Consider the following 23,419-nt stretch of genomic DNA (forward strand, 5'->3'; position numbering starts at 1 on the left):
GCACCTTCCCTTTTCCTAATCTGTCACCATTCAGATAATAGTCTGTCTCTCTGTTTTTACCACCAAAGTGGATAACCTCACATTTATCCACATTATACTTCATCTGCCACGCATTTGCCCACTCACCTAACCTATCCAAGTCACTCTGCAGCCTCATAGCATCCTCCTCGCAGCTCACACTGCCACCCAACTTAGTGTCATCCGCAAATTTGGAGATACTACATTTAATCCCCTCGTCTAAATCATTAATGTACAATGTAAACAGCTGGGGCCCCAGCACAGAACCCTGCGGTACCCCACTAGTCACTGCCTGCCATTCCGAAAAGTACCCATTTACTCCTACTCTTTGCTTCCTGTCTGACAACCAGTTCTCAATCCACGTCAGCACACTACCCCCAATCCCATGTGCTTTAACTTTGCACATTAATCTCCTGTGTGGGACCTTGTCGAAAGCCTTCTGAAAGTCCAAATATACCACATCAACTGGTACTCCTTTGTCCACTTTATTGGAAACATCCTCAAAAAATTCCAGAAGATTTGTCAAGCATGATCTCCCTTTCACAAATCCATGCTGACTTGGACCTATCATGTCACCATTTTCCAAATGCGCTGCTATGACATCCTTAATAATTGATTCCATCATTTTACCCACTACTGAGGTCAGGCTGACCGGTCTATAATTCCCTGCTTTCTCTCTCCCTCCTTTTTTAAAAAGTGGGGTTACATTGGCTACCCTCCACTCGATAGGAACTGATCCAGAGTCAATGGAATGTTGGAAAATGACTGTCAATGCATCCGCTATTTCCAAGGCCACCTCCTTAAGTACTCTGGGATGCAGTCCATCAGGCCCTGGGGATTTATCGGTCTTCAATCCCATCAATTTCCCCAACACAATTTCCCGACTAATAAAGATTTCCCTCAGTTCCTCCTCCTTACTAGACCCTCTGACCCCTTTTATATCCGGAAGGTTGTTTGTGTCCCCCTTAGTGAATACTGAACCAAAGTACTTGTTCAATTGGTCTGCCATTTCTTTGTTCCCCGTTATGACTTCCCCTGATTCTGACTGCAGGGGACCTACGTTTGTCTTTACTAATTTTTCTCTTTACATACCTATAGAAACTTTTGCAATCCGCCTTAATGTTCCCTGCAAGCTTCTTCTCGTACTCCATTTTCCCTGCCCTAATCAAACCCTTTGTCCTCCTCTGCTGAGTTCTAAATTTCTCCCAGTCCCCAGATTCGCTGCTATTTCTGGCCAATTTGTATGCCATTTCCTTGGCTTTAATACTATCCCTGATTTCCCTAGATAGCCACGGTTGAGCCACCTTCCCTTTTTTATTTTTACGCCAGACAGGAATGTACAATTGTTGTAATTCATCCATGCGGTCTCTAAATGTCTGCCATTGCCCATCCACAGTCAACCCCTTAAGTATCATTAGCCAATCTATCTTAGCCAATTCATGCCTCATACCTTCAAAGTTACCCTTCTTTAAGTTCTGGACCATGGTCTCTGAATTAACTGTTTCATTCTCCATCCTAATGCAGAATTCCACCATATTATGGTCACTCTTCCCCAAGGGGCCTCGCACAATGAGATTGCTAATTAATCCTCTCTCATTACACAACATGCAGTCTAAGATGGCCTCCCCCCTAGTTGGTTCCTCGACATATTGGTCTAGAAAACCATCCCTTATGCACTCCAGGAAATCCTCCTCCATCGTATTGCTTCCAGTTTGGCTGGCCCAATCTATGTGCATATTAAAGTCACCCATTATAACTGCTGCACCTTTATTACATGCACTCCTAATTTCCTGTTTGATGCCCTCCCCAACATCACTACTACTGTTTGGAGGTCTGTGCACAACTCCCACTAACGATTTTTGCCCTTTAGTGTTCTGCAGCTCTACCCATATAGATTCCACATCATCCAAGCTAATGTCTTTCCTAACTATTGCATTAATCTCCTCTTTAACCAGCAATGCTACCCCACCTCCTTTTCCTTTTATTCTATCCTTCCTGAATGTTGAATACCCCTGGATGTTGAGTTCCCAGCCCTGATCATCCTGGAGCCACGTCTCCGTAATCCCAATCACATCATATTTGTTAACATCTATTTGCACAGTTAATTCATCCACCTTATTGCGGATACTCCTTGCATTAAGACACAAAGCCTTCAGGCTTGCTTTTTTAACACCCTTTGTCCTTTTAGAATTTTGCTGTACAGTGGCCCTTTTTGTTCTTTGCCTTGGGTTTCTCTGCCCTCCACTTTTCCTCATCTCCTTTCTGTCTTTTGCTTTTGCCTCATTTTTGTCTCCCTCTGTCTCCCTGCATAGGTTCCCATCCCCCTGCAATATTAGTTTAACTCCTCCCCAACAGCACTAGCAAACACTCCCCCTAGGACATTGGTTCCGGTCCTGCCCAGGTGCAGACCGTCCGGTTTGTACTGGTCCCACCTCCCCCAGAACCGGTTCCAATGCCCCAAGAATTTGAATCCCTCCCTGCTGCACCACTGCTCAAGCCATGTATTCATCTGCGCTATCCTGCGATTCCTACTCTGACTAGCACGTGGCACTGGTAGCAATCCCGAGATTACTACTTTTGAGGTCCTACTTTTTAATTTAGCTCCTAGCTCCTTAAATTCTTTTCGTAGGACCTCATCCCTTTTTTTACCTATGTCGTTGGTACCAATGTGCACCACGACAACTGGCTGTTCTCCCTCCCATTTCAGAATGTCCTGCACCCACTCCGAGACATCCTTGACCCTTGCACCAGGGAGGCAACATACCATCCTGGAGTCTCGGTTGCGTCCGCAGAAACGCCTATCTATTCCCCTCACCATCGAATCCCCTATCACTATCGCTCTCCCACTCTTTTTCCTGCCCTCCTGTGCAACAGAGCCAGCCACGGTGCCATGAACTTGGCTGCTGCTGCCCTCCCCTGATGAGTCATCCTCCCCAACAGTACCCAAAGCGGTGTATCTGTTTTGCAGGGGGATGACCACAGGGGACCCCTGCACTATCTTTCTTGCACTGCTCTTCCTGCTGGTCTTCCATTTCCTATCTGGCTGTGGACCCTTCTCCTGCGGTAAGACCAAGTTGCTCGTGGGTAATTTATAACATTTGTTTGGAGCTATTTTTCTCTGTGGCCTCTGCCAAACTACCCTGTAAAAGAACCAGGTTTCTGACTGCTTTGAAATCTAGCATTAAAAATACACTGCCACAAACAAAATTTCACTTACTAATTATTTTGCAGGTTGTAATGGATACATATCTTCACAATGTCAAAATCTAATTTACTGACGTTGGAGAAAGGAGGACTTGACACACATACATATATATATATATACATACAAACAAAGGAGATTTGTAAACCATAAAAGTTTTCCCAATGTTTTATGGAGTCTTAACATATTTTTCACACACCCTGTGAACTGGTCTTCAGTTTGCTTTTACACAGCAGCACAGATCTTAACCATGTCCAATTGTTTGTCAGAAGTAATTGTACCTTATGGCAAAAGGGAACTTTTAAATAAGTGTAGCTGAAAGGGGCATTGCAAACAAGTTGTGGCAATCTCTCCTGTCCAGATTGATCAGTTTAACTTAGATATTGTTAACAAAGAGGAGCTAAAAAGTTAAGCCTGCAAGACCATTAGACAGCAACACTGCTATTTATTTTTTTGAATCATTCTGCAGTTTAAAAAAAAAACATTGTTGCACACACACAAAAATTAAAATTCACTTACCTTTCACACACACGAGTCTGTTGGAGGAAATATATTTAAAAAGAAAAGCCTGTACAAGCAACTTTCTCCATTAATGAGCACAGTGGAGGGCGAACACATCTCTTCAGAACAAATTAATCAGTGCAGAATAGCTATTCAAATCAGTCAGATGTAGGAAATATTCTCCATTTTACCAATGTGTTGATCCCTAGTGTTCCATCAGTTACATCTTTAAAAAAAAAATCAAACAGTACTATTCAAGCTATATATCTGGTACTTCCATCACAGTAACTAGGGTCATACTGAACCTGTAGGTCTTGAAATTGCACTGCGTGAATATTTAAGTAAATAATGTTAAAGCAACAGACAAAGGAACTTATACATTAATATTCACATCACAGTTTCTAGTTGACTATTTTTACACCCATTTAGAATTGCAATTCATATATTTGCCTTTAGGAACACATCAAAGATTGGAAATTGTGTTAGTTGCATTTGCTACCTTGCAAAACAAGATCTAAATCTAAATTAGCATCCTGGATCAATTTTTTTCATTAGCAAATAAGAAACATGCGCCTCTTATTCAGCAATGCAATGAACCTCAGATTCATCATTAACATAGATGTCTAATACAAGATACAGCATATGCGAGTCATTGATCTCAAGAGTGTGTTTTGTTTCGCATTCCCCCCTCCTTCCCTAGCAATCCCCTATTGAACAGATTCAGACTCACCATTAGAGCGATGGATGCAGGTATGCTGGTTATCACTCAGAAAGAACCCTTCTTTACATTGACATTCATAGCTGCCCATGGTATTAACACAGATTTGCTGACAGCCGCCATTATTGTCATCACATTCATTGACATCTGGAAATTTGAAAAAAGACAAAATAATTCAGCTTGATATTCAATGGCATTACAATCAGCGACTTCCCCCACCATCAATATCCTGGGGTCACTATTGACCAAAAACTTAACTAGACCAGCCACATAACTACTATGGCAACAAGAACAGGTCAGTGGCTGGATATCCTGTGGCAAGTGTCTCACCTCCTGGCTCCCCAAAGCCTTTCCACCATCTACAAGGCACAAATTAGGAGTGTGATGGAATACTCTATAATTGGCTGGATGAGTGCAACTCCAACAACACTCAAGAAGCTTGACACCATCCAGGACAAAGCAGCCTGTTTGATTGGCACTCCATCTACCACCTTAATCATTCACTCCCTCCACCACTGGCGCACGGTGGCTGCAGTGTGTACCATCTCCGAGACGTACTGCAGCAACTTGGCAAGGCTTCTTTGACAGCACCTCCCAAACCCACAGCCTCTACTGCCTAGAAGGACAAGGGCAGCAAGCGCATGGGAGCACCATCACCTCCAAGTTCCCCTCCAAGTCACACACCATCCTGACTTGGAAATATATCGCCGTTCCTTCATTGTCCCTGGGTCAAAATCCTTAAACTCCCTCCCTACTTGTGGGAGTACCTTCAACACATGGACTGCAGTAGTTCAAGAAGGCGGCTCACCACCACCTTCTCAAGGGCAATTAGGGATGGGCAATAAATGCTGGCTTTGCCAGCGACGCTCTCATCCCATGAATTTTTTTTTAAGTTTAACAAAAGAGTAAGCAGTTTGGGGATACAAATTAAAATATCAACCGTCAGTAAAGACCATGATGGTAAAATTCAACAGCGACAGTGGCACCGAACGGATAGTAGCAGGTCGAGGTCAGGCCCCCGGCAAAAGTTGCATTTTACCCCCATGTTAACATTGAAACATAGAAAGTAGGTGTAGGAGTAGGTCATTCGGCCCTTCGAGCCTGCACCGCCATTCAATATGATCATGGCTGATCATGCAACTTATAGAAACTTAAAGCTGCAGTAATAAGAACATAAAAAGCATGGAATTAGAACAGGCTATTAAGCCCAGTCCTTTCAAAGTATGCATTCTCTGCTCTATCATAAATTCAATCCAACTTATTTAATTAGCACATTAGCGTTGCCTATCCTCCACCCACAAATACATTCATACAGTTGTTTTGTTAAAAAAAAGTGACTCAATACATTACTAACTGGATTTTCATGTCCCTAACTGAATTTTCTCCTCTCACAGGAGGTTGCATAACTGCCGGGGAGAGTTGGGGTGGAGGGCAATGATGCTGTGTCTAAAGTGCACCATTCTGGGATGGAACACCAACTTGCATTTACATAGCACCTTTAATATCCAGATGAACAGCTGATCTCTTCTTGTCCGTCTTTTTCGTCTGTTCATAGTTGCTTTTGCTGAGAGTCCATTTTATATAGACTCTGTGGGAGAAAGTTCCTTAAAATCTCAACTTTTGTTTAAGGTTTGTTAAGTTTATACTTTCCTTCTCCACTCTCAGTGTAAGTTAAACAACCTACTTGTATCTATATTATCCATTCCTCGTTTTAAGGAGGCCATAAAGGCATACAAGACTCTGTGAATATTATCAATTCCCCACAATACTACAGAACTCTAATTTTCCCAAAACAGATAACAAGATTGTTGCCTCTCGAACTTAAAAGTTCTGACGGTTCATCAGCCTTCCAGGTTTCTGAAGTGAATAAAATAAGCACCACAAGTCAGTATGTAGGGAGAAAGCAGAGTGCCATATGCAGTGCTTGCCCCACAGTCATATTATCTATCCTTGGACACCCTTGGGCATTCGGCATTGGAAACCATTTAGCTCTGCATTCAGCAGGCTTTTGCACCTAATGGACATGGTCTCCCATGTGCATTCTGTGCCTCTCACTTTAAAAAACATACAAAATATCAGAACAACAAAAGGTTATATGGCTCAACAACTGTGCTTCATGTATGATCCATCTCGTCATGGATTCTACCCAAATGTTTTTAATTTCCAGAGGAAAACTTCTCCATAAATACTCCCTGGCAATGAAGCAAGATGAAGCAATACATATTCAATTCCATATTTCCATTATTCAACCCTAACTGGCTGCTTTCCACAGATGTATCTTCCCTGTTGTGCTCCATAAAGTGTTTGATAATCACTGACTGTATTTATCCCTATTATCTTCAATCCCATTCCTAACCAGATAATTATACTACTCTTCTCAGTGTTAATCGGGATGGCTATAATTGCCTTTCCTGCGAGTCTCTTCAGTATGTCTGCAACCCTGCGGGGCAAACATTTTAGCAATTTCTAGTCTTATTTGAGGCCTGTTCATTTAGTAAATTGTGTTTTCTAGTTCTATACTCAGAGTCCAATTTAGATCATCTGCTTACAATCTCAGTATCAATCCTTCTCAGCATTGTAAAAAAAAAAACAAACTCATGGACCTTCCCTTTTCTCATATAAAAATAATTGATTCTGAACCACTTTTTGTAACTTGGAGCCCTAAGTCCTGGCGTCATGCTTGCCACCCTTCTTTGGACCTTATTGTGTGCATTAATGTTCTTTTGTAGGTATTGTGCTTGAAAATGCACACAAGATTTCAAACTTGGACTTGCCAGGAATCTGTACAAGGGTAAAATAATTTACTTCGACATCAAAGCAACATAGAAGTTGCATCCTAGTGTTGCATTTGCCTTGTTGATAACAGTTTTACACTAAATAGAAATTTGCAATGAATGGTAAATAATTACATTAAATCCCATTTCTTTTTATGTTAATTTGAAGAAGTATGTTGAAAATAGGAAAAGTGGAAAAATGCTTAAAATAGGATACCTGTGTTTCTTGTTTCAATATGCATTAGTTACATTTTTCCACATGATTTTAGTTACATTTTTCCACATGATTTTACTCTACCATATAAATGAACAGTTTCAGACAATAATTATGTGACTTACCCGAGTTGTAGGCCTTTGCGCTCATGAACTAAACCCATTGACACACTATTACTGAAGCAACCCTCAATACAGTTCAGTTGATGCTATTTGCTTGTCTTGTTCATTCTTACATGTTATCTCGTAAGCTTCAAGACTGAATGAGCATTTAATAACTATGGCAAAAGTACAAACAATGCAGGGTAATTTCCCTGAAGCACACTACAATAGCAATAGTTTCAGCTGAAAATAGACATCTCAACATGCAGAGATGTGCGCAATAGGTGAAATTAACCTTTTGAGTGTCAACATTTTTCTCCATTTTTACAATTAGTAGACTGAAATGTTTTAGTTTATTCAAGTAGGTTTTTCAATTTTTATTGAATTTTCAAGTGTTTACATTCACATACATATTTTATGAACATGTTGTACATTTTGATCACAGTACTTGTGGGGCGAGTACCTTTCCGCATTAAGGCTTTTTGATATTATTATGCCTGTAGTAGGAACACATTACTTGGAGTTGGAGCAATTTATTCTTGGTTCCTGGATGAATGAGAGTCAGGGAATGCTGACTGTTAATTGTCATGTTGGTTGGGATGGATGTCCTTTCCTATCTACGGGCCCAAGTTTCCACACGCGCCTAGAACGGCGCAGTCCCGACCTGGACGCCCGTTTTTCGCGCCACAAAGTGCGCCTAAAAAAATCCTCGGTATTCTCCACCTCCCTGCAGGTCCTCTGGCCCTCAGCGCAGCACGAGCTGTGGGGGGGCGGAGCCAGGTCCCTGCGCTGAAAACAGTGCCGGGACCTCTGCACATGCGCGCTACAGTGGGCACGCAAGTGCAGTAGCTCCAGGCGCCGAACTGTGTGGGAGGGGCCCGAAGCACGCAACCCCTAGCCCTGGCCGAATGGCCTCACTGGGGCTGCGTGAATAAGGCTCCTCCCACGGCCAGCTTCTGCTCCGCCCCCCCCCGACCAGACCCGACACCCGCTCCCTGCCCCCCCCTGCCTCCCGACCAGACCCGACACCCGCTCCCCCCATGCCTCCGGACCAGACCCGACACCCGCTCCCCTCCCCCCCCACACCCTGCCTCCGGACCAGACCAGACCCGACACCCGCGCCCCCCCCCCCCGACTGACTCGACCTGACCCGCGCTCCTGTTCCCGCTCCCGCTCCCCGCCCCCCCGACTGGACCCAAACCGACCCGCGCTCCCGCCCCCCGACCCGACCCCCCCCCCCCCTCACTGGACCCGACCCGACTCCCGCTCCCGGACTGGATCCGACCTGACCTCCCCCCCTCCCTCTCTCTCTCTCTCCCCCCCTCCCTCTCTCCCCCCCTCCCTCTCTTCCCCTCCCTCTCTCTCCCCCCCTCTCTCGCCCCCCCCTCCCTCTCCAACCCCTCTCCCTCTCTCTCTCCCCCCCTCTCTCCCTCTCTCTCTCCCCCCCTCTCTCCCTCTCTCTCTCCTCCCCCCTCTCTCTCCCCCCCCCTCTCTCTCCCTCTCTCTCTCTCTCTCCCTCGCTCTCTCTCTCTCTCCCCCCCCCACCCCCCGACCCGACCCGACCCGAACCGAACCGAACCTCCCCGACCCGACCCAACCCAACGCCACCTACCTGTAAATCTGGTGCTGGGGACGGGCCCTGCCCGAAGTCTCGGGCCGGCCCGTTCAGCCTTCGGTCCCGAAAGGCCTGCCTGAAGCACTTTCACACAGGTAGGGAAATGGTTTATTTAATCTTTTCTTTGCATATAAATGTTTATTCAGGTTGGATTTATTTGTATAATATTTGTAGAAGTATAAATAAGGATTTATTATAGAATTTAATGACTTCCCTTCCTCCCCCCTCCCCCCCACCTCGTTCTGGACGCCTAATTTGTAACCTGCGCCTGATTTTTTAATGTGTAGAACAGGTTTTTTCAGTTCTACAAAAATCTTCACTTGCTCCATTCTACTTTAGTTTGGAGTACGTTTTCACTGTGGAAACTTTCAAATCAGGCGTCAGTGGCCGGACACGCCCCCTTTTGAAGAAAAAATTCTGTTCCAAAGTAGAACTGTTCTACCTGACTAGAACTGCAGAAAAAAAAAATGTGGAGAATTGCGATTTCTAAGATAGTCCGTTCTCCACCAGTTGCTCCTAAAAATCAGGCGCAAATCATGTGGAAACTTGGGCCCTACAAGTGGGTAACTGTCACTGATCTGTATTTTCCTGCCGAGAGTTTGTTTGTAATTTGGGGGAGGGGAAAGGATTTCACCAGGAGCTTCTAGGAACAAATCTTGATAGCTTGGTAGCTCTGTATTTCCAGGCCAACCATTGCTTGCTCAGATTGGGCTATGACCAACATAAGCCTAACTTTCATTTGTAGTGTACAACATTGTAATATCAATTAGTTAAGTTCATATTTAGAAAGGCTTGATTTCTGAAGGGTTCCTAAAGAAATCACTTGATGAGATGGATGCTGTCAAAGGTACTGGGGTCTAATCAGGTGTTTCTTCTTTCCCAGTACTACAACAAGAATAAAAATGTATATTTCTATAGCACCTACAACAAAGAATATTCCAAAGTGCTTCATAGATAGGTAGAATAACCAAAAAAGGTTTGGAGGGGTGACCAAAAGCTTGGGCGAAGCGACAGCTTTTCAGGGGCCTTTTAAAGGAGGAGAGAGAATTAGAGAAGGAATTCCAGAGAGTAGGACCAACTGGGGAAAAGAGAGTTCACAGATACCAGAGTCAGACAAGTGTAATATTTGGGGAAAACATAGAGCTGTGGAAGTTTTGGAAAAATGTGGTGCAAGGCCATGGCATGATTTGAAGATAAGGACCAAGAATTTAAATATAGTTAATTGGGAGATGGGGAGCCAGTGAGGAAAGGAATCATGGCGAGAAAGGTTTAGCATGGGGCAGGATATATGCAATGCAATTTTGGACATGCTGGAGCCTATGGAATGGAGGAAAGGATGCCAGCAAGGGGAACATTAGAAGAGTAGAGTTGGGAGGCAGAAAATGCATGTATAAGTGTTTGAGCAATCAAGAGGCTGAGATAGGTTAGAGATGAAAGTCTTTGTGATGAAAGGAAAATGGATCTAAAACTGAGCTCAGGCTGGAACAGGAACCAAGGCTATAATGATTGGTTGGTTGGTTGAGCTCTAGACAGTGGCCAGGCAGAATCGATGGCATGAGAGTGGAGTTAATGGCAAGGGCTGAAGACAATGATTTTTGTCTTTCCGATGAGCTGGAGAAACTTGTCTTTCATCCAAGACTGGATATTAATTAAGCAGTTAGACAGGTGGTAGTGCGGTAGACCTGTGTATCTTAGTCATCACTGATGGGGTAGCATGTAGAGGCTGAAGAGGAAAAAGCCAAAGATAGATCTTTAGGGGACTCCAAAGGTTACAGTTCAGGGGAAGGAAAATACTGGAGATGCACTGGCCATGTTCAAATAGGTAGCAACGGAACCATGCAAAGTTAGTCTACAAAACTGGATAACGGAGGAGAGGCATTGGTAGAGGATGGCATCGTCAAGTGTTGAACGCTGTAGAAAGTTTGAATAGGACAAGAAGGATAATTCCCTATGGCCACAGTCACAAAGTGTTATGTATGTAACTATGCAATACTTGCCACCAGAAGGCGTGACTGTTGGAATCCTAATGGTCACCTGCACAAGGTTGGCTGCCATGTTGTTTAGGCACTCTGGAGTTGTAATAAAGACTAAGGTCACACTAAGTTTAACTCACAGTACTCAGCCTCGTGGAGTTCTTCTATACACAACAATTGGCGACGAGTAACAGAGTATGAACCTTCATGCAACTATGGCTGCCATTGGAATATTAGAGAGATTCATAGAGGGTGATGATTGGGAAGCTTTCGTTGAGCGTCTCTACCAGTACTTCGTGGCCAACGAGCTGGAAGGAGGCACTAACGCGGCCAAGCGTAGGGTGGTTCTCCTCACCATCTGTGAGCCTAAAATATACGGCCTCATCAAGAATCTGCTCGCACCGACAAAACCAACGGAGAAGGAATATACAGAGTTGTGCACGCTGGTTCGGGACCACCTCAAGCCGAAGGAGAGTATCCTCATGGCCAGGTATCGTTTTTACACGCACCATCGCTCCGGGGGCCAAGACATGGCGGATTATGTCGCTGATCTGCGACGCCTCGCGGGACCTTGTAATTTTGGAGCTGTGTTGGGGCAAATGCTGCAGGACTTTTTTGTGCTGAGCATCAGCCATTCTTCAAAAGCTGCTGGCTGCCGAAACCCTAGATCTGAGCAGGGCCATCGCGATTGCCCAGGCATGCATGGCCACGGACGATAACACCAAACAGATAGCTTCTCAACATCGAAGCTCACTGGCAAGTATTACATAGTTACATACATAACACAAAGAATGTAATTTGTGACTTTGGCTAGGGCTGTATTGGTGCATTGAGAAGGTCAGAAGCAAGACTGGAAATATTTGAAAAAGGAGTTATGGAAGAGAGTGTTGGACCTGGGTGGTGACAACACCTACAATGACCTTGGAGAGGAAAGGGAGGTCAGAGAAGGGGCAGTAATTGTAAAAGGTGGAAGGGTTGAGGGTGTGTTTTTTTTAAGGAGGTACTATTTACAATGTCAGCTGGCATGAGATCCAGGAAAAATAGTTGGGTGATTGGTTGCGTGAGAAGAGGATCAAGGTGCGCTTGGAGACTTCCAGGATTTCATTTTGGATACAACAAAAACAAAGGAATGGCATTCTGACAGATGTTAAAGCCCCTGAGACACACATTTTCTTACTTCCAAGCAAGAACCTCGACAAGCAACTAACAGTGTTTTGTGTTGGCAGCTTGCTATTAATATTGCAGCATGTTTAACAGTAACAGATGAGGACAGATGTACAATGTCAACTCCACCATAATTTTACATCATTTGGAACAACAGTGGTTTGCCGTATATAAACATTTTGTTATGTAAAGCCTGCTGTTGAGAGGATTCAAAATTATGTTTATTGTAAAATTGCAGGGGAATTAATATTATACATCTGTCAGCTTCTTCACTATTACTAAATGTGTTCCTATATCAATAAGGAAGGATCATACATTAGTTCAACAGGAATTTCTTGCTTCAATCAAAAACACATGACAATATATGGCTTCTAAAAGTCTCTAGCATGAGGAGTAAAGGAAGTCACCTGGTGCATGGTAAGAAAATGAATAAAATACGCAAGTAAACCATTTAAAAAAAATAAACTGTAACCCTGTAATTGCACGGTTGCACTGATATTATGGAGCCTCACTGAGGTCGGCAACAGCTTCATTTAATGTCCACATTTCACATTATTCTGACGAGCCCTGCCCCTGGTGTTCCCCCAGATAAAGTGAGCAAACTACTAACCCACTGGGCTAGCCTGTTGAATTTGGATTCTGAAAACTAGCTTCGCATTCTCAAAGTTGATCCCAAACTTTTGCAATAGGCACTCACATCTTTCGCTGCATATCTTCATTGTTTCTTTGCCAAACTTCCCTACCGTATTATTGTATGCTGCTGCAAAGGAACTTGCTGCAGATAAAGTGCTGTGGATGGGGACTCCTTTGGGAAATCCTATTATGATTCATGATTTAAATGAGGAAGACAAGCTTATGAATGAACAGCAAATGCAGGAGCACGGACACCTGAGACATTGGCCCCGATATTAACTCAGAGGATTGGGGGAGTTGAGAGTGAGGGTTCTGATATAGGAAACCCACAAAGAATTTCAGCACCTCTGTCTGTGGCAGTTTAATTCAGCTACCTCATTAGCATTTAACTTTGGGTGTGGCATGGATTGTGGGAGGAGGACCCGCATAACGTAATCTCAGCAGGAGTCCATGGACTCCATATTGTCTGCATGCCCGACACAAGACTCCCAAAGCAAGTATTCTACTCGGAACTTCTACATGGCAGGCGAGCCCCAGGTGGGCAGAGGAAACATTTCAAGGACACCCTCAAAGCCTACTTGTTAAAGTGCAACATCCCCACCGACACCTGGGAGTCCCTGGCCAAAGACCTCTCTAAGTGGAGGAAGAGCAGCCAGGAGGGCGCTGAGCACCTCAAGTCTCGTCACCGAAAGCATGCAGAAAACAAGCACAGGCAGCGGAAGGAGTGTATGGCAAACCAGGCTCCGCACCCACCCTTTCATTCAACCACTGTCTGTCCCACCTGTAACAGAGACTGTAATTCCCATGTGGGACTGTACAGTCACCTGAGAACTCACTTTTAGAGTGGAAACAACCTTCCTCCATTTCAAGGGGCTGCCTATGATGATGATGATGGACTTCACGGATGACAAATCCTCAGAGGAGCTGAATCATTCTGAAGGTGCATTGTCACAGGACTCACACTGACCATGCACCAGCCCAGGTACTTGCACTTTGGTGGGGCCAGTAAGACAGATAGGTGGGTTTTCACCTGGTGATTCACACTTCAGAAATGAGCATGAGCAGATGGTGGAGACAAGGACAGCCATGGAGAGTCTGCATCGAATGCACAGCCCTCTCCAAGCTCTGCTCATCTGGACACAGCTGCTGAACCCCAGGGGCTGTCAATGAAAAGGATAATCATTGAGGAACAGCAGAGAATGTGTGATGTACTGACAGGCCTTCCAAGCACACTGATCATGATTGAAGAGAGAATGGAGTCGTTGGCCTCAAGCATGACTGGATTGATGTTGCAGGGCATTGCAATGATGTCTTCTTGCATGGATAGAATGGCCAGCTCCATGGAACATCAAAGCATCAAATGCGGTTGCCAAAAGAGTTCATGCACACCTTAACCATGTCCGTGCACATTCTGGATGCCAACATATCTGTCACCTTAACTAGGATAACATGTACTTTAACTGTGCCTTATAGCGTTGCACTGATCTGCACCAAAGCACTCTTCAGCAGAGTGGTAGCAGTGAAGTGCAGCTGGCCCACGAGAGGGATGATGGTGAAAGGGAAAGTAAGAGTAAAGCTTTATAATTGCGCAAGGGTATGCCTATGAGAAAACGCTATGTTGTGAAGTTTCTGCTCTTTAATAGAATCACATAATTTGTATTATATTGCACCATTTTCCCATCTTGCCCATTCTTGGTTGCTGGGTGGCAAGTAGCATTTTAACTTGTTTGAAAGGAAAGACATGAACTGATGAGGACAAATTGGCGGGGGGAGGTGGATGTGCAAGAGGTGGTTGGTTGTCTGCCGACTGCTTTGTGTCAGTGATATTGGTGGGTTGTGTAATGCCTGTAAGCTTGTAATGTTTGTAGCTCCACACTGTGGATGTGAATTGTGTACTGCAACTAGAGTTAATAATAAACAGAACCAGGCATGTTCCATGGGCTTCTGAGAGAGCTGCCTGCCATGTTAGAAAACTGTATGTGCTGTGCTCTGTGAATATGTCACAGGTTCGGGGGGTGGGGGGGGCCTGCGGGGGGCGGGGGGGGGGGTTATGGGAAGAGTGGTCATTGCATTTGGTTCCGACATCAGTCCACTTGTGTAACATGAGTGAACCTTGCATTAATAAGGGCATCTGTGGCATCCCAGACAGCAATATGTGAAGCTGGTGCTGGAATACCCTCATAACCTTCCTCCTTCTCCACTTCCTCCTCCTTGAAAGTGTCTGCAGACGATTTCTGTCTTGTTCCTCCTGCAGGTCCAAACCGCGTTGCTGCGCAATGTTATGCAAAGTGCAGCACACCACGACCATTCTGGACACCCTGGCTGATGCATTCTCAAGGGCGCCTCCAGATGTCTAAGCACCTGAAGTGCATCTTCAGCATGCTGATGGCTTGTTCGATCATACAAATGTGACATTCATTGTAGCATTATTGGGCTTCATTGGTTGAGTTTCTGACAGGTGACAACAGCCAAGTTTGAATTGGGTATCCCTTGTCTCCTAGCAGCCACCCTTTAAGTATGCGTGCAGGTCCAAAGACGTAGGGAGGGTGGACTGCTGCAGACGAAAGCATCATGGCAGCTCCCCAGGAATCTTGCACATATCTGCAGAAACTAAAATGTTGTGGTTGCACACCAGCTGCACATTGATGGAGTGGAAGCCCTTGCAGTTCACGAATACTCCTGGTTGATCTGGAGGTGCGCGGATTATCACATATGTGCAATCACTGAAGCCCTGCACCTGCGAGAAGCCACCCAGAGACGCAAACCCGAGTGCCCGCTCATTCTGTCTGGTGTAATCGCAGACAAAGTTCATATAATTGCCAGCCATGGCAAACAATCCAACTTGTCTTATGCATTTGTGGGCCGTCAACTAGGAGATCCTGGATATGTCTCCGACAGAGACCTGGAAGGATCTACATGCAAAAGAATTGAAGGCGATGGTCACTGTGACAGCAACTGGTAACACATTGCCACCAGGTCCAGCAGTGAGCAGGTCATCTTCTAGGAGGCTGCACCACCTGACGTGACAACCTGAGCCTCCTGATGCACCTGTGTTCTGACAGGTCAAGGAAACTCATCCTCTGCCTGCATACCCTGTGTTGTGTTGTGTTGTGGGGAGTGCCTCCTGTGAGTTGCTCCCTTCTGATGCTCACCTCTCTTCTGCTCCCCTCTCTGTTGTCCAGTTTGGACAACAGGGAGGGGAGCAGCCGGCTGCTGCTGCTGATCATATTGTTCCTCGTCCGACGACCAATCTAAGGCAGCCAAGGCGCCACCCATCCTGATCTGATTCAGAAAACCTCCCAAGTGTAGAAGATAAATGCTCAGCAAAAGTACGGTGAACAAGTAAGTAAAGCAAAGTAGCTGTGAGTACTGAGTATTTATTGCAGTATTTTGATGAGTTTTAATCAGCCCCCTCAATTGTCGTTGTTTTCATCAGCGAGTTTTAGGAAGCCACGGAAACCCATGGATGAGATGTTAAATTTAAAATTTTGTTGAAATATTGCTCCAATTAAGCAATTTGCATATGTTAATAGGCAACCCGCCTCTCCCAAAGGGGTTGCGCACAAGCAGCCTAACATGCTTGAGTTAAACGTGGAAGGTGACGGGTTGGAGCTGGTTTTCTGATTGCACTCACATATTTGCCAATTTTAAATGTCTCCCCCACCACCTGCACCCAAACCCACATGCTCTTCCAGGTTAAAATTCCCCTATTGACCATCATTACCCCACTAGCTGTAGACCCAAATACCTGTCAACATGTCATTGGAGATCTGTCTTTGTCTTCTGCACTTGATGAGGGAAGTTGTACCTGAGCTATGCCAACTGATCCAGGCTGACTTGCAGACAACTTCTAGAACAGTGTACACCCAAGGTGACACTGCAGGCAGTGGAGAAAAATCTATTGGCAGCGAAGAAAGTCCTGTGTTGCAACAGGCCTCAGCAGAACCAGGAAACTGCAGTGTCATGGATGTGGACTGCAGAGCAGAGATATAGGAAGAGAATGGAGTGGTCAACAATGCTGGAGGAGGTGGACAGGTTGAGCAGGATGAAACAGAGGACCACGATCAGTCATAAAGTACATTATTGGTGATTTTTACTGGTGCAGTGTCAGTGCCGTGGGCAGGTCAGAAGCCCCAGATTGGAGGGTCACAAAAAAGAAGTGGCAGGAGACGTGGAAGCATAGTTTTAAAGCAATGACACAATCCAAGACTTTGGAACAAAGGGCAGTTAGAAATAGGGTGGCAATTAGACCAAATGACAGGGTTGAGAGTGGGTTTCATGAGGAAGGAGGTGATAATGGTAGTCATGAACGAGGTATGGGCAATGTTGTACAATTGATTCAGATTGTTAATGTTGGCAATAATAGGACTGAGGAGGTGAGTTGGGTGTTCCAGAGCTGAAACAGGAGGGTATTATGGGAGCAAATAAGTGTGTTGAAAATAGGTTTGGTTGAGGAAGTGGTCAGGAAGAGCCCATAGAGACCTCAGGAGTGTGAAAGCTACTTGTAATCACAAAATCGAGGGGATGGCTGTGTGCGAGTGGGGGAATCAATGTGAAGGGTTGGGTTGAAGGATGCAAACAGGGTAAGGCAGTTGGTAGAGGTGGGTGAAAGTGTGTTCATATGGAGATTGAAATTATTGAAGATGAGGAGTTCTTCAGTTCAGAAGCGAAGATTGGAGAGGGAGGGGAGGAGATTTCAATGAGGAAGGTGCCTTGAGACCTGGGTGGGGGTGAGGGGCAAGATGAAGTAGATGAGCAAAATCTTAAAGGAGAGATGAGTAATAGAGATTGAGATGGAGAAGGAGCTGAAGGAATAAGAGAAATGGACCAATGAGGGATCTCAAGATGAGTGCCATGTTCCACTGCAAACATTTTGCAGGGCAGTGTGGAGTGCAAAAGTGGCTACAGATTCATTGAATGGGTTGTAGGATAAGGGGAGGCTCTTTGAAGGGGTTGGTAATGGTGCAAGTAGAGAGAGTGGGATAGAGTGGAGGTTTGATAGATTAGACCCAGAAGAGCGAGGCAAGTGGGAAATGTGCCCTCAGAGGGGAAGATTATTAAGAGTTATTTCTGGAGCACAACCAATGTATTGCACTCAGGTGGGCAAGCCAAAGGACCCAGAGGGAGCCATTTCAATAGGGGAAAAAAATCTAGGAATACAGAGGGAGAGGAGTTTGGTCGAGGAACAGCAGTAGATGGGGCTGGGGACCAGGTGATCATCGAATCATTAGTTGGGGAGGTCCTCACCTTGATAAGCCTAAACATACACCAAAAAAAGTGGCTAAAAAATGTTTGGTTTACTCACTGAAAACATTGAATTGAAATTATGATGTCATGTATCCTGAACTATGCTATCTGACTTTAATGGCCAATTCAGATTCAAAGGTGTCATCTATTCATAACAGCAAGTAGACAGGATCCACATAAAAATCATTCAAGGCCTAATGGGAATAGTAATGAATGTAAAAATGTGCATACGTTGACTGTATTTCACCAGGCCAGTCGTTGTTTTAATGCTGGTCAAAAACAAACATATGCATATTATTGGCTAATGGTAAAACATTGCACTCGAGGAATAAGTGACTCATTTTTAAATGCAAGGAAAAGCTTTAAAGTGGTCATTTGTGATATTTATTTTTAAGGGAAACAGTTTGTAAAGATGGCAGTAAGACACAAAACTAAAACTGGATTTTCCTCCATTCACTTTCATCGTGGCTTTCATTCTTTATGGTCATCAGATAATGCTTTTAATGATCACACACTGACCTACTGAAATCTTTTAAGTTTGTACAAAGGATTAACTTTGTAAACTGCTAATTGACTCTGTGTGTAATGTCTGCACCCTCTTCAAAGTCTATGAGGAGTCTAGACTGCCTATAGCCTCTCCTATCATTCCCACCCCATTCAAAAGACATAGCCTAGGCCAAAAAGTAACTTCCAACAGAAATAGCACATCAACAGTGGGGGGAAAAAATTAAATGAAATCATTGTCACTTAATCCTAAAGACAACAACAGTTTTCAATTATTGTTACAATGCTCCACTTTGTAATTATTCACATGAAAAATAAATGGAAATGGTTTTACATGTTTGCAGAGGCTTCACATAAGGGAAATCTGTTAAAAGGCCCAGTGTCATCAGGAATTCCTCACTTGCAAATAAGAAATTCCTGTTGACAAACATTGCAGATCAAAGATCCCGGTGGCTCACAGAGTAGTCCATTTAGTAACAGTAAAATTCTTTCTGTCAATAATTTTAACGAAAACTCAGAGGGAATACAGAACAGGATAATCATTTTGCACTCACACTGACTTTTTCAGTCAAATTATCGACCAAGGGTATTTCATATATAGAATGATGGCAGACAAAATTCAAGCCTAGTGTTTTTTTTAAATAAAACATTGATGTCAGCAACTTCAGTCCAGGAAACTCCATGCATTTTTAAATGCAAGAAAAAACTTTAAAGTAGTCAGGATGTTACATGCCTGATGTTGACTATCAGGAATTTCTTACTTCCAAGTAAGAAATTCCTGACAAGACTGGGGCTTTAACCCCTTTGCTGCAGGTGAGTACTTTGCAGCCTTGTAAGCATGACCGACACTGAATTTTGATTGAAAAGCCTGGAGCAAAGTGGTTAAATTGCACTGACAGAAAGGGGAAGCTGTGAACCACTTTGGCTTTTATTTTCCATTGGCGCTAGAGTTTATAACCCCTCTAGTTCATTCACCAGACAGGTTCCTTTTAATGGCAAGAAAATGCTTGAACTGAAAGGGATTATTGAGCATATCTGACCTGCACTCAACCTTGCAAGCAGTCCTTTCTTCTACCTTTTCAAATGCTGCTGTGTTTTAATCTATAGTCCAGTTTACTGACTTTAGTCACCCTGCTCACACTTTTTGCAAAAAAGGATCAAAATTATACCTTGTATTATCCAGCAATTACATATGTATACATTTTTCAATTTTGTGACCAATATTTTAAGTATTTTTGGTTTTCATTTGATTGAATAGGGTTATTGGATTTTAAGAGAAGCATTTGTGGGTCAGTAGGAGGGGATTCTTTCTCCGTCCACTTACCCACCTTCCCTGCTATTGATGATGTTTGCCTCTAATTATAAACTAACCACCTGGAAATGAATATATATTTCCAAAAAATCTGTTAAATATCTGATGGATATTGAGATTAAAACTGTTTAAGGTAAACTTAGAAAACGTTGTTCTTTAAAAGAAAATGAGTATCAAAATATCAGTGTTCATCTCAATAAAAAAAATATTGTTTTAGTAGTTTATGATATCATTGCAACCAGACTGAATGACCTTCTAATTCAGTTTCAGCATCTATCACTTGCATTGAATGGATTTGTGGTTAACTAAAAGACAATATCCTGTGTAATCAGAAAGCAAAATATAACCAGCTGGATAGAATTGGTGATAATTATACCAGCCCTGGAAATAATTTATTTACAGTGTAATAAAGCAAAGCAAAGCATATAATAAAATGTGGTTTTCGCAGATGTGAAATGGAAAAAAAATGGATTCCTCATGCGCTCAGGGTTTGGATGGTTGTTATAAAACTCTCAAGCTTTTTTCTCACTTTTTATGATGTCATCTGATCCATTAAATTAGATTACAGCCCTGAATTTATGATTTCCTGTTTTATCCTGCTCTAATTCGTCTGTGAAGTTTAAAAAAAATTGATTGTTAAGGCAACAGTGAATGTTGGTGCAAGCAAGTGTGAGTGTTACTCTTGTGATTTAGCATACTATCTGAGCCTCTTGTTTGGATACAACCATGTAACTCATGCACATACACATGTTCTTCCTTACACACACTATATGCATTCCCTCAGTAGTTTTAGTCTCCTATTTTATGCTAAAAGGGACCTACAACCACATGTACATAAATCAACCCAGAAATCTATGGCTGCACACAACCTTGTGTTACTTCATTAATTAACTATATAGAAGCACCATCATTGGAAATAACAATCTTGTAGTTTTCATGTCATGAAGGCCATATTTTCAAGACCTTTGTAACTGTTCACAGTTCCTTTTTATTAAACTACAGTAACAGTTGACTATATTAAACTGGAGGTCCTATTAAATCAGCAAGGTAAGGATTACATTAATTCCATAAATCTACATGTACAGTTTAAGATTTATTTTAAAAAGGTTCTACTGATCTTTGCTCAGTGTGCAAATAACCGCTCTGACTGCTACAAATGCAGATGTGTAAGATCCCAGACCGGTGTTGGATTTGTTGATTTGTTGATCTTAGCTGAAAGGTTGGTGTAGTGGCCTCAGCATCACCCAGCTAGGGAGGGAATAATAAATCAGCCATTTTTCCCACTTTGGATCACTAGCCAGTAGCCCTCGGCTGGATGTTTGTATTTGACAGGGCAGGATTAGGCTCGGCTGTGATGGCCCCTACAGCTGAATAGCTTACTGACATTCACTGTCCAGATTGATATTTGAAGAATTAGCCCTTCGGCAAGGTATCGGAGGGTGCCCTGTACTTGTGCAGTGATGTCCCAGCATGTGTAGAATTTCTTAAAAACAGTCATTATGAGATCAGTTATCCAAGTCTAATATACTGGTTGCATCCGTGTAGAATCTTTACCTTTAGCCTTTATGTCAAGTAGTCAAATAAACAAGGCTGTAATTTACAAGGCTGTAATTTAACTGAGTGACAAAGCATGCAAAAAAGAATTGGATCAATTATTAATTCAGCAGAGAGTAAAGTGTTTTGGGATAGAAATAAAAATGAAAAATGACCAGATGATGCCCTGACTCAGAAGCAATATGATGGTGTGCACTGAACAGGCTCAATGCCCTTTTCACGTTATGTTTTTATGTGGACAATGCGCAGTTGTTTGAACCTGCTCTGAACACCCCACCCATCTGGAGATCATTACAGCCTTCGGCTGCTACCAGACTTATACCAACGCTGCTGTCAGCTCCCAAAATGTGTTGGGGGAGTAGCTAAGTACAGTATGTTCTAATGCACTGAATTTTTTATTCACTGGATGGGATTTACTGCTTATACATGGTCCTCCAATGCCCAGCTAATTCCAGTGAGTTTCTGGTCACCACTATATAATATGCAACCATTGTTCCATAATATTGTTGTTTTATTTTTGAATAGATAGACAGTGTATCCCTCACTGAGCTAATGGTATTTGTAACGTAGACGCTGAATCCAAATGACGCGCAGCATGAAGAAATTGTAAAACTGCCAAGTCAGAGTAACCATTTTTACAGTGGTTAAAAAAAAATCCATCATCTGTGTTCAATTTACATGTCTAATATACACAGATTATTAAAACTAATACACCAGTTAGCTGCTACTATCACTGTGCATTAGTGCAGAGAAATGCCACTGCACCAGCCTGTCAATCGCCACCTGCATGGAGATATAGGCCCCAAGTTTCCACATGATTTGCTCCTGATTTTTAGGAGCAACTGGTGGAGAACGGAGTATCTTAGAAATCGGAATTCTCCACATTTAAGTTTTCTGCAGTTCTAGTCAGGTAGAACAGTTTCACTTTTGAACAGAATTTTTTTTTCAAAAGGGGGCGTGTCCGGCCACTGATGCCTGATTTGAAAGTTTCCACGGTGAAAACGTACTCCAAACTAACTTAGAATGGAGCAAGTGAAGATTTTTGTAGGCTTGAAAAAACCTTGTCAACACATTAAAAAATCAGGCGCAGGTTACAAATTAGGCGTTGGGAACGAGGTGGGGGGGGGGGAGGGGGGGGGGAGGGAAGTCATTAAATTCTACAATAAATCCTTAGTTATACTTATACAAATATTATACAAATAAATCCAACCTGAATAAAAATTTATAAGCAAAGAAAAGATTAAATAAACCATGTTCCTTCCTGTGTGAAAGTGCTTCAAGCAGGCCTTTCAGGCAGCGGTTTGCCATCGGGACCGACCGACGGCAGGGGGAGAAAGCTGGAAGAAGCCTCAGTGCTTGAGGCAGCGGTTTGCCGTCGGGACCGACCGACGGCAGGGGGAGAAAGCTGGAAGAAGCCTCAGTGCTGATCATGGAAGGGCAATGTGGTTTTATTAAAAAATGTAAAAAATTGAACAGCTACAAAGAATTTGAATAGTCTCAAACAAGTGCATGTGTCCCGTTTATCACAGTCTATCTTTAATTACAGAATGCACTCCCTCACACACAGAAATATCAAGAAAATTAAAATGCAAGCCATTGCAAGGGTTCAATAAACAAATTTTCACTTTTTCTGCAGCACTTTTTAAAATGGCCGAGTGCCAATGTTTACTTCAGACTGCGCGTGCGCGAACGCTCCAACGCGCACGCGCAGGGTTGCCGGCACCAAAAAAACTCATTTAAATTGTACCCGCCCCCTCCTACTTACAAAATCGGCGCGAGTGGTAGGCTCCGCCCCCTGTGCGTCGCGCCAAGCAGACATCGAGCTGCAAGGCGCTCGAAAATACTGCGTTTTTTTTCAGGCGCCGTTTTCAGCGCGAAAAACGGGCGCC

At 43.6% G+C, this 23,419-nt stretch overlaps 1 protein-coding gene across 2 annotated transcripts in view; it reads right to left on the reverse strand.

The window, feature by feature from the left end:
* Positions 1 to 23,419, reverse strand: part of scube1 (signal peptide, CUB domain, EGF-like 1) — a 413,776-nt gene that overhangs the window by 260,384 nt on the left and 129,973 nt on the right. For both annotated transcript variants that reach the window (XM_070901675.1, XM_070901674.1), the window contains exon 4: positions 4,452 to 4,586. In XM_070901675.1, coding sequence (XP_070757776.1) covers positions 4,452 to 4,586 — 135 coding nt within the window. The remainder of the gene's footprint in view (positions 1 to 4,451; positions 4,587 to 23,419) is intronic.

Source organism: Pristiophorus japonicus, chromosome 15 (assembly GCF_044704955.1).
Source record: "Pristiophorus japonicus isolate sPriJap1 chromosome 15, sPriJap1.hap1, whole genome shotgun sequence".
In the NCBI taxonomy this organism is placed as follows: domain Eukaryota; kingdom Metazoa; phylum Chordata; class Chondrichthyes; family Pristiophoridae; genus Pristiophorus; species Pristiophorus japonicus.